The sequence below is a fragment of the Agelaius tricolor genome, unplaced genomic scaffold (assembly GCF_023055355.1).
Source record: "Agelaius tricolor isolate 1412-34295 unplaced genomic scaffold, bAgeTri1.0.p SCAF_37, whole genome shotgun sequence".
NCBI lineage: Eukaryota > Metazoa > Chordata > Aves > Passeriformes > Icteridae > Agelaius > Agelaius tricolor.
Window position 1 is genome coordinate 1,852,441 of NW_027269297.1, and position 15,530 is coordinate 1,867,970.

General features: G+C 47.0%; 1 protein-coding gene across 1 annotated transcript in view; it reads right to left on the reverse strand.

Moving 5' to 3' along the window:
• Positions 1 to 1,077: 1,077 nt before the first annotated feature.
• Positions 1,078 to 15,530, reverse strand: part of PAPPA (pappalysin 1) — a 181,294-nt gene continuing 166,841 nt past the window's right edge. Inside the window, exon 22 of the mRNA XM_071453626.1 lies at positions 1,078 to 7,390. Within this exon, the coding sequence (XP_071309727.1) occupies positions 7,283 to 7,390 (108 nt within the window). The 3' untranslated portion in view covers positions 1,078 to 7,282. The remainder of the gene's footprint in view (positions 7,391 to 15,530) is intronic.

A 15,530-nucleotide genomic window follows, 5' to 3' on the forward strand; every position in this document is an offset into this window, starting at 1 on the left:
GGGCCTTTTTATCTACAGCATGTGCTATTGATAGGGCTGTGTGTGACGCACTTATACTCCATTAATAATGCATTGACCAAAGACAAGGATGGTATAGAAAACACAATGCATTCTTGCTCAGGAGATTTCTGTCTCTCCCTGCTCAATATGTTGCAGTGGTTTTTCACAGGTAAAATGCAAAACTTTTTTTTTTTTACTGACTTATTTATGCCAGAGTAAAGAAAAAAATAAAATTATTTCTTCTCATCCCTCAGTATATTGTCCTGATGACAAATTATTGGTGCACACCTCACAAGGCCTTGGTCTGGTGGGGACCAGATGTGTTAGGGAATGAGTTGGACGATGATCTTGAAGGTCTCTTCCAACCTTGTGATTCTGTGAGACTGCAACCCTGGCTCTCTCTAGACCCTGGAGACTGATTTATCTTTATTTGTCCCTTTTTTCATGTGTCAAAAGGCTCTGTGCATTAGCCCTCTGGCTGCACATAGCTTGCTTTCAGCCTTTCTTCCCTTCTAGGTAATACCCCTGAGCCAAGGCAGGCTCCCACTGGGAGTGGTTTTTTTGATGAACACGTTCTGCACATGATGAAGAAGCTAAGAAGAACATGGACAAGTTTGATTTTCAGGCTGTCTCACACCAAAACTTCCACCAGCCTGCCTGGAGAGAATGGGACCTGAACCCCCTTGGGAGAGCCAAACCCACTGGAGGTGAAATGGCCTCACAGGGCCCTGGCCAGCACTGCCTCCCTCCACCCTCTGACAAAACACGGTGGTTTTCATCCCCCTGCCCCAAAAGCCAAGAGCTGGAGCAGGATGCTGAGCAGCTGTGCAGCCAGATGTGGGACCCCACAGCCACTCAGTGCCCACACCAGGAGCCCCCATGGCTGTTGCTCAGGACTGGCTCGACCGAAAGCAAAGGAGACGTGGCAAGAGCGAGGGGTCCAGTTCAGAACTCTTTAATACAAGCTTATATTGTTTGTGTTTCTGATTCTCTGTTCTCCCAACATCTGGGGACATTAACCCTCATATGTGTGTGAGCATGTGTATGAAGATATATACAAAATCACACAGTTAAATATTTAAGCATACAAGGTATTATATATTTATATAATATAGAACTTTAGGGTATAGGAATCAACAATGGCAAAATATTTCTGATGAATCTGACATAACTTTTTTTTTTTTTTGAGTGAAACATGACCTATTTTTGAAAGACCAGAGGAAATTGTTGCTTATTCAAAGAAAGAGAAAAAGCTGTATAAAGAAATTCTGTGAAAATGATTTAAAAAACATCATGAACCAAAAAAGGACAACTGTTAAAAACTGTATTGAAAAAAAAATAAATTAGATGAACAACTGTGTAAATATAAATTAAAAAAGATGAAAATCTTAATAAATAAGCTTTACTATTTACATCTTTATATATTGCTTGGAGACTTAAATTAGATCCGTTAAAAACAAACGAACGCAAAATAAAACCCAAAATTGGAGCAGCAAACGTACAGGCGTGAGGTACAGAATTAAGGGTTGAACTGTATTTTGCTTGTTTCTTTTTTTTTTTTTTCTTTTCTCTTTTATACAGTAGACCAGTAGAATTCTTGTGAAAATAGATCCTCAGCACTTCATTGGAGTATTGGTTGACATGGCTTCCAAAAGGTGCCAAGAAAGATTCCATAATAATAATAATAATAATAATAATAATAATAATAATAATAACCATAATAATCATAATAATTATAATAAAAAGATACAATATGATACATAAATATGGAAGAGCAGTTGGTAATATGAATACATTTTTCTCTAGACGAGATCACAGTTTTATTTGTAAATATTACACTGATATATATATAATATTACACATATAATATTATATATATATCACATATATATTTATATATATATTTATATATATAGTATGGCTCAATCCTGCTCCCAGTGAAGTCAACAACAACAAAAACCTGTGTTGACTTGATGGGAGCAAAATTCAGCCTCTCATCTGCAGACAGGTACGTAATTACAGAGGCCGTACAATGCAAACTCCACAATGGTTCCAATTCCCTCTTGAATTGCTGGTGAAATGTTTTGTTAAAGCCCTGGTTCTTTGCACTCAGAAGATGGAAACTTGGTGGTTGAATGTGGCCTCACCAAAAGAAGGAAAAAACAAAAGACTAAAAACTAAGCCAGAATGGGAACCAAAGAAAACTTGGACTCGTTAGCTCCGCATCTCGACCCAACAGGACTAAAACTACCAATGAGTAGCACCAAGACTCCTCACTGAACACCTGAAGCCAACCCAAGCTCTTGAGTGTGGCCTCAGAGGAAGTGATTCTCACTCTCAATGAATCTTGGATGTGTAGATCCGGTGAAAAGGGGAAAACTCAGTTTGCCAAACAAAGACAGAAACAAAACATTAAGCCTCGCTTTGCTCCTGCTAAAAGGAACAGGGGGGTTTGAACCCCCCAGGTGGCAGGAACAGCCCAACACCAAATCCCTATTGCCCAAATTGACCTTAGCTCCAAGGAAATACCTCTTGGGCCACCTGGACCTGCTCCTGCTGATGTTCTGCTCATGCTCCCACTGAACTCAGTGGTCAAGGTCCTCCAGGGAAATGGGACTGTTCTTGGGGCTTCAGTATGCCCAGCATATAAGGTCACCCGGAGGCAGAAGCGCTGCTGCACCCTCAACAGGGAGATGGCCCTCCCCAGAGGATGGGGTAACATGGAAAAAATCTAAAACAGATCAGCTCAGCTGCACCACTGAGACCAAAATGGGGCCCACAACCATAAAGACATCTCGAGGTACCTAGAGCATATCTCTGCAAGGCATGTGGTCCTCTCCCAGTGATATGAACATGCCCATCAACTCTCACTGGGGCCTCCAGGGATTGGGCAAGATGCTGCTGAAAGGCTGGGAGTTTCCATGGCATCCAAAATAGTTCAAAGGCCAGACTTCCAGCTCTGAAACCCCTCTGGGCATCCCAGCCTTGACTGATTTCACCCCATCCCTTCCTGTGCTTTAGCTCAGCCTCGAATGGGCAAAACGGGCTGGAGTGTGGGAAGAGGGGGTCAGCACCCCGCTTCCCCAAAATGGGAATCACCTGTCTGCTCAGGTAGCAGCTTTCTCCTTCCCCCTTCACTCCCAGTCTCTCTCAGCTCTCCGGGATTCAGACTGTGCAGTGCTTCTGAGTGCAGTAATTAGAGCACAGTGAAATACTGATTAAATGCGTATGTACAGTTGGATAACGTAAAAATAAGCACAAATACACACTTAAAAAAATAATCTGGAAAAAAAAAATAACAAACTCCACCCCCTCCCTCCCCCCACAAACAACAATATACCAGGGGATAACCCCTTAGCCTTAGTTCCTGGACTTATCACAACACACGAGGAAAACAAAACCAGACAATGTTATAAAACCTCATGGTACTTCTAGGGAAATCTACACTTAGTATCTAGCTCTCTACTCAGCTGGCAGAATCGGTGTTTTCCTTTCAAACACACAAAAATAGGCTTTGCTCTTCTTGGATTTGGATTATGTGGGTTTTCTTTTCTTTTTTCTTTTCTCCATTTTTTATGGGTTTTGTTGTTTTCTTTTTTTCTCTCCTATTCCTCTCTGTAAAGCCTCACACATTATTTTTTTCGCCCCACTTGAATCACTTGTAGCAAAATCTTTTGTTGGCTATGGGGCTTTCTTTTTTTTCTCTCTGTCTTTTTTTTTTCCCTTTTTTTTCTTCTTTTTTTTTTTTTTTTTTCTCTTAGACACAGGTAAAACCTAAAACAAACCGACAGTTACAACCAAGTGAAACTGAAACTAGAAGGGAGGTAGCTGGAACCCGATTCCAAGAATCCTCTGGTGCCATCCTCCTTTCTCAGCCTAGGGGTGACAGCGGAAGATGCAAGAAAAGCAGGAGGACACCAGCTCAGCCCTGTCTGCAAGATGGTGGGGAGGGAGAGGGGTAGCAGCTGATTGGAGTTTCCCACCCCACCGTGCACCATTCACCGCTTTCTGCTCCAGCTTTCCCTCCTGCTGGCCATGGACATCCCCCACAGCCTGGTGGCCCCACATAAGGTGCAGCCCTGGCTCACTATGACAGAGAAGATCTTGGCACTAATGTGAACTGGATTTTATGAGCAGCTAAATTTCACCAGCATCAGCACCCTCTTCTCTTCCCCCAAGCTTCTGGTTTGGTGTTGTCCTGTGCTGCTGGCTCAGTGGATGGAGGTGGGGGTTGGTGTCCCTCTCACCTTCCCCCCACTGGCCACCACAGTCAGGGAGGGTCTTTCCTAGGACTCCATGGGCATTTGAGGCCCATACAGTGGTAGATGATGTGAGGATCCAGCTGGCCTTGCCCAAGGTTGGAAGCACAGGGGACAAGACCTGAGCATGTGTCCATTCCCCACGGCTCCCCTCTTGGCATCTCTCTGGGTGCTTGGTGCAGCACCTGAAAATGCAGAGGGGATTTGCCCCAATGGGAAAAAAAACCCCAACAAACCAACAAACCATTGGATTAAACATCACTCAGAGAAGAACTTTTTTTCCACTCCTGATCCCATCAGCCCTACTGAAGGAGATGGACAGTGCCAACATAGAAGTTAAAAATCAAATAGCAGCATGGAAAGCCTGCTGGTGGGAAAGGGAGTTGGGGCACCCTAGGACTGCAGGAGGGAAGCTGAGGAGTGAGGCTGTGCTGGTGAGAAGCCTCTCTCCCTTGAGCTGAGGTCTCCAGCTCAGCAAGCAGGGACTGGTCCTGGCTGGCCAGAGGGGCTCAGCTGCCCTTGAGCTCCTGTGAGCCCACAGCAGCAAGTGGCAATAATGTCTGTACAGACCTGTTTCTCCTGGGCATTGTTCAAGTGGAAAAAACAGATGGGAAATCTCCTCCATGCTGAGCTCTGCACTGGGAAGGGCATTTTCAGCATGCACTCAGGAGCTGAACTGAGGATCCCTGCTGGGATGAAACCCAGGTGGGATGGAGAGGGGAAATCATGCCAAGATGCCTCAGGCATTGAGGACATGAAGTGTTGTCAGTCTGACAGGCTTTTGAGGTTGTGAGCTCTTCTGACAGGCTGGGTGGCACATGAACAAACTACCAACAAAACAGGGGAGGGCAAAGGGACCAGAAGGAAGCAGCAACCTTTGCACAGTTATTTACTTCCCATATCAGTTAGAAGGTGAAGGGCAAAAGTGGAAGCTTATGCTGCTGCTCTCTATGCTGGGGGATGTTCAGTCTAACTCCATGGCAGGAACCCTGATCCCACTGCAGCTCCCTTTCCAGGACACTCCTGCACAGAGGGGCAGAGCCATCCACACAGCTCCCACAGCCAGGCCTTCTCTAGGAATAGCTGGAGCTTCACAACAGAGATCTCCTCACCCTCTTAGTGACAATCCCCTCTCCAGGCCTCTACTTCTGTTCTTGAGACTCTTCTCTGGTTCATTCCAATATAAACAACCCCAACAGTGGGTAACAAGAACCTGGCTCCCTGCACTTATTATTCTATAATTTTTCCATTTCTAGTTCTCCAAATCATTTTTACATCTACCTTTTTACATGAGCTAAATGACCCCTGCCCTTACCTTTCTGCCTTGCTCCTGTGCCTAAAGCAGGAGTTAGAAAAAAATCTTTTTCTCTTTACCCAGTAGATTGTGCAAGTCATGACAGTTCCAAGGAACAAACAAACTTAACACTGGGAGGGATGCTCTTTTGGATGTATGTTCTTCTTAGCAGGAGCTTGGAGCACATGCCCAAGCCACACTGGAAAGACCTCTGGGATTTCCCTGGGATGGGCTGCAGCAGCAGCAGCATTGGATGCCCTGGGTATCTCAGTGACTCAGTGTAAGGAACCCTGTAAGGAAGGGAATCACTGAGGGTCTGGCACATGTTGCCCTGTGGGCTGAAGCAGGAGGATGACAGGGAAGTGTGAGGTCTGCTGCAGCTAATGCCCTTCTTTCTGGAAGATTACAGCTAGGCTCCTGGTCTATCCCAAGGGTCCGAACCACTGGCCCGGCAGCTTAATACTGACAAATATGGCCAAAATTCTAATACTGTCTCCTAAGGGCCTTTCCTCATGGCAGGTGTCTCCTCCTCCTCTTCCCCTCTCCCAAGACAACAGGAGCAGGAAGCAGTTGTCAGAATCAGCTCACCCTAAGAGTGGGGTGGAGGAGGCTGGAGAGCCACTTGGCAGGATGGAGACCAGAAAGCAGATTCCTTTGGCTGGCTGGTGTCCTGTTTTCTTGCCCCAGTGCTGAGGAAGAGACCAGAGGGTTTGAAAGGCAGGTTGTAGGTAAGCTTTAAGGCAGACTGTTTGGTTGCATGGGGTTGTTTTTCACCCTGTCCTGACACAGTAAGGAAACTATTTGTATGGGACATAGCAGCAGGAGTAGCAGCAGCAGACATGCTCAAATGACAAGTGCGGGTGCGAGTTCCCCTCTCTGTGCTCCTCAGAAGCAATCATCCATGGTCCTCAATCCCAGCCCTTAGACTCCCCACTCCATCACTCCACCACGGGACCACCTGCCCAGCTCCACACAGAAACACCCCAGAAGCCCTGCAGGCTACAAGGGGGGCTTTTTGTTGGCTCTTTGAGGGCAGGGGGAGAAGGAGGAGCTGTACAGAAAGGCCACTGCAGTCTGCTGAGCTGCCTGGCTGGAAGCAGCGTTCCTGTGAGGAGCAGATGCATCCCACATCTCGAGCTGGCTGGGTGCCTGGCAAGTCCCTTGCCAAGAGGCCCAGCCCTGTGGAGATCCCACCCCAGCCACAGTGCCCCGAGCATGCCATACCTTGGCATTCAGCATCAGAAAAGGCTCAGCTTGGAGTCCTCCAAGAGCTCAGCCTCTTCCACCAACGGTCTGAGTTGTGAGTGCTGGGGAGGGGAAAGTGTTTTTTGGGTTGATCATAATCTCTCACTCTTTCTCTCTCTCTTTCTCTACTTATTTCTATAAATATGTGTACATAAATAGTTTGTTTCTCGCCTTGAATCTAGATATGAACTGTTCAAATTAGGTGGGCATAACATGCTGTTTTGATACATGAAAGTCATCTTGACTTGATTCTTGGTTGTTTTTTTTTCATGATCACTATTTAAGATATAATTAATACATAAACCCCTACTTTGAGTTCTCCTTGGACAAAAATTAAAGGCAGACTGGTTGAATTCTAAGGGTCCCTGGTGCAGAAATGCCATCCAGTTGAGCAGCTAAATGTTAAAAACGATACCAAAAGGGATGTGGTGTCTCTCCTAGCCTGCCTTGAGCAGTGTGGTCCTCCTTTCCATGTCACTTGGCTTTACCCAAGACTGAAGCCACGCAGGTCTTTCTGGTTGTGCTCTTGGGCATTGGGGTCCCGGCAAGCACACTCTCCTTGTAGGTCACAGGACATAGGAAACGGTGTCACCTGGGGAAGAAGCCAAAAACACAAAGGCATGAAGGAAGGAACACACCTACAGCAACCTGGAGAACAAGAAAGATCTCTGGGGTGAAATCTTCAGAGATCAGCTGCAATCTTCGCTATGTTATTTTTTACAGTGATTTCAGTGATTACAGTGCTGAGCTGGTGCTGCATGGAGGTTCCTAAGGGCCTATGGTTTGGGTGCTGCTGCTTTATTTAAGTCCATTTGTGCACTTAACTATGAATGTTCTTGGGTTCAGTTCCTCAGGAGCAGAACCAAGCACTGTCTCACAGATCAGTGCAGCTGGAGTCCAGCAGAGACTTCTCGGAACACCTCTCATGTCTGAGGTCAGGAGATGCAGCTCACAGGCACTGAGGCACAGCAGAGGAATGCAGTGGGAGACTGCTGCATTCACCATCTGTCATCTCTCTGTGACCCCTCTGGAGAAGCGTGGGAAGGAGCAGAAACAATAGCCTGCAATGCTTACCCAGGGAAAGCTGATTTGGGCCTCTTGCATCACAGTATTTACCTGCAGAAAAGGCAGTGGGACAAGTGTCTCACTTGCCCTGAAGTGAATTCCCAAGAATTTCTCCCATCTGCACAGACTGAACAGATGACCTCATTCCCCTCCTTTACACTCCTTCCAAGGCAGTGCCACAACCTGTTCCAGTGTTCCCAGCGAGGGCTGCACAGGCTCTGTCTGCTCCCCCTGGCTCTGCTGCCACACGTTCACTCTCCCTTTCACAAACACTTTTCTCCAGGCTACAATGCCTGAGTCTGCCTGTTCCCTATGCATCACCCACAGCCCATCTAGGAATGTGGACCCAGCGTTGTGCTGTCATCTCCAGCTAGACCTTCCTCACGAGTCCCTGCCTGTGCCTCTCCAGGATGCCTTTCTCCTGACACACACAATTTGGGAAGGAGGGGTGTGGAGCTTAATTTCACAACTGGGTAGCCTAAGGCAGGGACATGCTGACAGAGACACTAAATAGCCAACGTTCATCACCAAATCAGGGCTTAGAGAGCCTCCTCCCCTTGCTTTTGATTCCATTCACAGCAGACCTGACCCTCCAGGTGGAGTGGAATAGGGTGATGACTCTTCATCAAGCCATGGCCTTGGTGACTTATGAACTAAATAACCAGTGAATAATCTGAATCTACAATTGCACAAAATGTGGAGAATGCAAAGAGAAGAAAGAGTCCAAAAAGTTAGAAGCTAATGAATCCAAATAACTGGCAACTGAATAAGTTTATAAACTGCAGAAAACAATAGGAGCTTAAGGGTCACTTGATCCAACAGAAGCCAGCCCGAGCAGGACTGTCTCATATCACAGTGTTATGAATATTCTTAGATAGGAAAACAGAGAAGTCTGTAAACAATGGGGTTTGGGGAGGAGGCTGAGGAGGGATTGTTTTATGACTGAGTTAAAATACTGGAAAGGAAAAAGAAAAGATACATGCAAAATAAAAATTTAGTTTTTTCTGTTCAGTGTAGAAGGAAACATTTTGGTTTAGATTATCTGCTACATTTCAGGTTTGACCTTTCCCTTCAAGACAAACAAATAAAAAAGACTATTTCACAGCAAAAGTTATGTCTTGAAACAAAAACTTGTTTCACTTAGAAAATGCTCAAACAAAACATTTAAGTACGCCTGGAGTTTTCCTCTGTTTTCATTTTTTTTATCCTGAATCATTCAGTTCAATCTGGATTTGGCAATGATTTTGACTTAAAAAATCCTCCCTGATGTACAATGAAGCTACTAGTTGGAGGCAAGACCTAGGAACCTGATTCTTTCATTTGTCTTGATCAAGATTTTTCCTCTCCCTGGCCTGGATTCCCTGTGTTTGCCTGTAACAACCTGACAAAGGAGATTAAGTAGCCCCTTCATTCAGAGGAGAGACAGGGAAGATGGATCCACACTCTGCACTGAACACAGGTCAGCCACACACCCAATTCAGGCATTCCAGTAAAGTGTCTGAAATTAGTGGTGACAGCCCACTGCACTTTGTCTCTGCTGCTGTCCAGGCTTAAGCAGGATGTGCTGCAGACACAGAGATCCCAAACATGCTCCCATTTCACCTGCAGGAACATCAGAGCCAGGAGAGAAAGCCCTGCATGGCTCTGTCTCCAAACCACCAGCTCACATTCCCCTCACCTACTTTCTGCTGAAACAGCAGCTTCAGACACCCAAACTGGCATGAGTTTGATGTTGCCTGAAGTGCTCTACCTCCTTCATTTCTCTCCTCCCATTTCTCCTCGTGAATCCCTTGTTCTCCTCTTTGCTTTCTCACAGGATGTGCTCAGCCCTGGAGCGACCTGAAAAGGTGCACGTACGAGTGTGGATTGTTGCTGCATTACAGCCAATTCCTGGGGAGATGGAGCAACCAGAGAAGAAATGTCTGGCTGTTTATTGTCTCCCAATAGTGGTCATGGCTAGAAGAGCAGAAGCTTTCTCTGAGGCAGAGCTGTGGCCCCCAGAGCAGACAGCTTTGTGGCTCAGCAGCAGTTCCCAGCAGTGGGTAGCCTGATGGAGAAGGGTTTCTTCCTGATCAGATCAGTCTTATTCACTTTATGTCCCTTATGGAGGCTTTTTATGCAATTTGATTTTTACAGTGCTATTGTCCAGATAGATGAATTGTTTTGTCTTATGGCAGTGAGCTCCAGAGATCAGTTTTCTATTATGTGAAAAGGCAGAGATTTCTATGGGTAATAAGCACAGTCACAGTCACATTAGACATGACAAAATTCTCCAAAAACTTAGCAGTCATATAGGGTTTTCCACTTTAAACAACATTTACAACAAATACACATTTGAGTTCCCCAAGGACCTGATTTCCATCGGTATTTAGGGAATTTAATGCACACACAGAATCTGCTGGGACTGTCTGAAGTACCCAGCTCAGGGAAACTGTGAAAACCCTTAAAAGAAGAACTGTCTGTTGCCTTGGGCTCACACAGTGACAGCCTCTGGAGTACACAGCCATGAAATAGAGCTGCTGGATGTGCTAGAAATAATAAATGCTGATCCTTTCACTGAATGATAGCCCATTTAGGTGTGGAGCCCAGATATACATACTCCAAGATTAACTACCTCTTTTCTTTTTAAATAGGTCTGTGAAAGCCCAACTCATTACCAGAATACACGACCTGCATTGAAATTTCCAGATAGACCCATTGTAGAGCCAGGAGTAAGGAGTCAGCTCCTCTTCCTTCAAAACACCAAGCCCTGCATTTCACCTATGACCATCTCCCCATGTAGAAAACCCAGAAAATGTCTAGGAGGGTAGGAAGAAAAAGCTAAAATTAAACTTAGGGCCTGTCTTGGACATTTGATAAAGTAATGCAAAATACTGTATTCTCAGACCAGCTAAAGTAGATTGAAAAAGACATAAGTGAAGAACACAGCTCCACACACCTACACACACAGCTCTTGGAGATGATCCAGAACAGTCATGGCACTGGATCAACAATGCTCCGGGGAATGTGAGTCACACCACAAGCACACTGGACCACAGACTATCCATCATCAAGAGAAAAGAGACACAATCCATCACTCCTGTCACCTGGAGTGTGCAGGACATGACACATCCTGCTCTGAACCTGGAGGAGCAAGGGCAGCAGGTGTGGGCTCACAGGTTGGGCAGGAGGCTGGCACAGACACCCAGGTGTAACTCATGGGGCATCCAAAACACCTCGACCAACTCACCACCATTGCTGCACAGTGCATGACCTCAGACTTCCTTCTCCAGCAAGGCATGGGAGCCCTGAGCATCCTCTCCCACACTGAGTGAAGAGACTTTGGATAAACTCAAGCTGCCTCTAGAAACAGGGCTGGATTTGTGCTGGATGCTGCACTCCCAACTGTGGGAACAAGGGCCACAATGCGACAGAGCCATGCAGAACTGGGATGCAGGTCATGGAATGAGTGAGAGGTCATAACTCCTCGCTACATGCACCTATCTGAAGAGGCTGGTGACATCCCAAGGCTGATCCCTGCTGAGAAAGGCCAGTCTGTAGGGAACTGGTGGGAATGTTGACAGCAGAAATCCCAGACAGGTAGAGGGAGGGATGGAAAACAGCTCTGCAAAGGCTGCAAGCTTGTCCCTCGCAGAGTCTGGTATCAGGCTGACCTGGCTGTGCCTTCTGCCCGAGCCTGGGGTTGGCTCACAGCAGCACCAGGGCAGGCAGGATTGGGCCCAGGGAGGGGGAAGCAGGGGAGGAGGGCTGCAAAGTGTTGGGAAACAGGCTGTTGTTAGATTTCAGCCCTGAAGTGTTTGCGAAATCTCCCAGACAGGCTCACTGGGGCTGAGGAGGCCCTGCTGCAGGCAGAGCCTTGGCGGGCAGTGTGGCCTGGGAGATAAGTGTGGCAGCCTGTGCTGAGTGTCACAGCCCTGTGCCTCCCCAGAGCCTCCCAGCTCAAACACCAGCAACTGTTCTGTTCCCTGACAAGGCCCTTGTGGGATAAAAATGCATCTTGGAAGGGTCTTCCCAGTGTTTTTCAGCATTGAGGTCACCAGTTTGAGATAACGGAGCAAGAGCAAGCCCCCTTTTAGCTCTGAGCACTGGTATGTGGGTTCACACCTAGGGCACTGCTCCAGAGGGCCTGGGAAGACAAAGCTGGCAGGAAACCTCCTCTCCATGCAGCACATGCACTTCTAAAATTTTCGTTAACTACTTCTTACTTTCGTTAACACTTCCGAATTTTCGTTAACTACCCCACCACAAACTGAGCTTTCCCCCGGTGAAACCAGCAGCCGTGGTGCATCGAGTCGTAGCTCAGCTGAACCCAGCAGATGCTCTGCTCTCTCCATCGTGTGCAAACTGGGAGCTGCCTCGCCAGAAGCAGTGGGAGCAGGATGGCCCAAAGCCAGCAGGGATTCCCGGGGAAGCCCAGCCCGCATGGATCCCGCATCCATCCCCGCCTGCCCGCGGAGCAGAGCGAGGGAGCCCCGCTTGCCAAACCACACGGAGCTCAGTCGCTCAGCAATCAGCTGTGCTTCCTACTCTCGTGCTACTGATTGTGCAAACATGAATGTAATTAGTCTAAATAATCACCAAAGATTTAATAGGAGCCAGACCACCCAGAGGCCAAATAGCTGGCGGTGGAGCAGGGAAGGTTTGTTCGCTGTTTTTTGTAACACTTGCTAATGAAGTGAGGTCGGATAGCAAAGCAAACACCCTCCACCAGCACATCCCCTGGGAATGCCGTATGTTGTGGGAAGCCCCACGTCCCTTGAAGCCAAGAACAGTTCTCTCAGGATAGGCAACATGTGCTGCTACCATCACTGCTTTTAATTTATTGACGCCTGGAAAGCCTCCCTGAAGGATTATGAAACCAAGCTCTGAGCCCCAAAATAAGCTCCCATCCCAACCAACCCTGACTGGAAACGCTCCTCTCACATGGCAAACAGCTACAGCCACTGAGCCTGTGACTGAGGGCTGGTGGGGAAGTGAGTTCACCCGCGCTTTGGGGAGAACCCGCGTGCTTGGAGCGCTCAGCCGCTTCCAGAAGCATGAAGCAACACTCAGAATTGTATCCTGCCTTCCTCCCTACTCACCCACCATTCATTCTATCTCCCTGGCTAATTATAGAGCTACAAACACACCCAGCTGGGGACAGGCCAGTAGTTAGGAGCAGTATCATGGCAGGAGCATCAGTTCTTCTGGATAAACAGGATTTCCTCAGCTGGGGTGGCCACTTAAGCTTCTAATGGCACCAAACTGCCTCAGAAACATGTTGTGGCAATGGAGAATGATCTGAGATTGCCTAAGACAGGTCTGTGTTGCAGTCAGAGAGCTGGGAGAAGGTGCTTATTTCTCCAAAATACCAAGAAGTGGTTATTTCTGTTGCTTAGGGGTAGGAGTGCAGACTCATTCCCCTCCCTTCCCAGGGAGACAGGGACAGCCTTTGGAAATCCCTGCTGGAGCCTGCAGCAGCCCCTCAGTTCAAAGCTCCTTTCTTTAGGCCTTGAATTCTCAGCCATAAAGTCTCTGAAGAGGTTTTGATAACTGGCCTATCTTTTAGATAAGCAAAGCTTTGGATGAATCCCACACAGCCCTCTATCTACCACAAGTCCTCATTTGTTTTCCGCCAGGGCACTTGCTGGTTTTCCTCTCCAAGGTGTTGGACAGAAATGTCAAGAGGCTGAAGGGACAGGACAATTTTTCTCTTTTTTTACCAAGTTCTATGGGGCAAAGCAGTTGAAGGAAAACCTGAGTGATAATTGAGCGAGGCAGGTTTTCCTCATGGGAGCTGTAGGTTTATCCCTTGTGCGACAAAAAGGAAAGGCAGAGAGGAAAGACAGATGAAAGTTCATCCTTACAAATGGTTGAAGTAGAGGGAATTTTAAAACAGCAAATGTAATGTATTTAAATCTACAGGGATCAGACTGCAGGACCTTCAACCAGGCAAATCTGCCATCCCAGTCTGGAACAAAGTACGTAAGCAGAGCCTAAAGAAAGAATTTCTGATTTCTGCGAGGCCTTTCTAGACAGTCTTGTCTAGGGAAAACTTATAAAAGGGAAGGGGAAGAAAAGAAGTGGAGGAGACAGTTACTGGAGAGAAGATTTCCTGAAATGAATCAGAGGAAACAGCCAGAGCCTCTCCCAGCAAGGCTACGCACCCCACAAGCTCCTCACCAGTGGCCAAGAGCCCAGAGACAGCCAGTTATGCCCAGGTTATTTATTTCCCTCACTCTGGCAGTGTCACGTAGGTAATGTTTTAGAAAATAGTGTCTTCTTTTATCTGCAGCAGGATACAAAGCAAGAAGCAGCTTCCTAGAGCAGCCAGGCAGAAGGGAGCTGGCAACCTGTGCTGGGTCAGGAGGGGAGGAAGATTAAAAGGAGATGGGATTTTGCTTTGTCCTTCACGGAAGACTTTATCCCCTCCAGATACACAACAGAAGCTTTCTCTCCCTTGGAGGTTGGCCAGCAATGGCCTTCCCGTCTCTCAGAGCTGCTCCTGGGTCACAAACAGGGCAAGCTGTGAGCAGCAGGGCCCTGTCCCCTGCCCCAGCAACAGATCTGCCATCAGCCCCCTGCTCCCAGACTGCCTGCCCGTGTCCCTGCTTCCTTGGGTGGCACTCGTCCCGTGCCAGCCCTGGCTTCTCGCCCACTGCAGGGCGACGCTCATCAATTAGCGCACAACAAATAATTAAGCTGATGAATGTCTCTTTTTTTCTCCTGCTTTCTGACTGCACTTGCCTCGAATTTATGCCCAGATTATGACTGAATTTATTCGTTGCCACTTGCAGCATTCAAAAGAGGCCGTTAATGATTTCTTTTAAGCTCTCCAGCCTGATTGTGAGCAGTGCAGGGCAAATACTCATTATTTCCTATCTAAGCAGCAGTGCTGATTAGTTGGTGCTCGGTCAGATAAGTCACACTGCTCCATTCCCCACTTGCTGACGGAATCCACAAGGTCATTCCCTGCTAATGCTCAAATGCAAAGGGAAAACATGGGATAAGCATGGAAGTCCCTTGTGCATTTTCAGGGCAACAAAACAGGAGCGTGCAAAGTCTCACATTAAGTAAGAGGGCTTGGTTTTAAAGTGAACTTGGCTTGAAGTATTTTGCTTTCAGGCAGCCTGTTCACAGCACTGTGTGCAGCCCAAAGTGTGTTTGGGAGGGCAGTGGGACTGCAGTGAAACTTAAGTCTTGACAGTTTGCGGACACTAAAGATCTGAAGCCAGCTCTTACTCGACTGTTAACTCCTGAATCTTCACATGGTGCAATGTTAATCTTCAGCCCTTTCCCAAAATAATGTGTGGAGTTGCTATGTTCTCTTAAATGTGAACCATGTGTCACCTCAGCAATGGCTGCTGTGGGGAAAAGATGATAAATCTAAAGCTTTTAAAATGTCCTGTGACATTTTGGGAGAAAAACAGGTGTTGCATAAATGTTGGACATTTATGGGCAAACTTGCAGGGGCTTTAAAAGACTGACACATCTGCCACATAGTATGTAACCCTGAAAGAAAAGGAGCAAAGCAGTCTCTTTCATGTGTCTCACTCTCTCTACAACCGTATGAAAATACATCCTCATCTGGTATTGGAATTAACAGAGCTGGACTCGCCCCTCCCTATGTCTCCTCCAGGTTTTTGGCTTTTACACCCAATGTGTATTTTAAAACTGTGCCTTTTTAA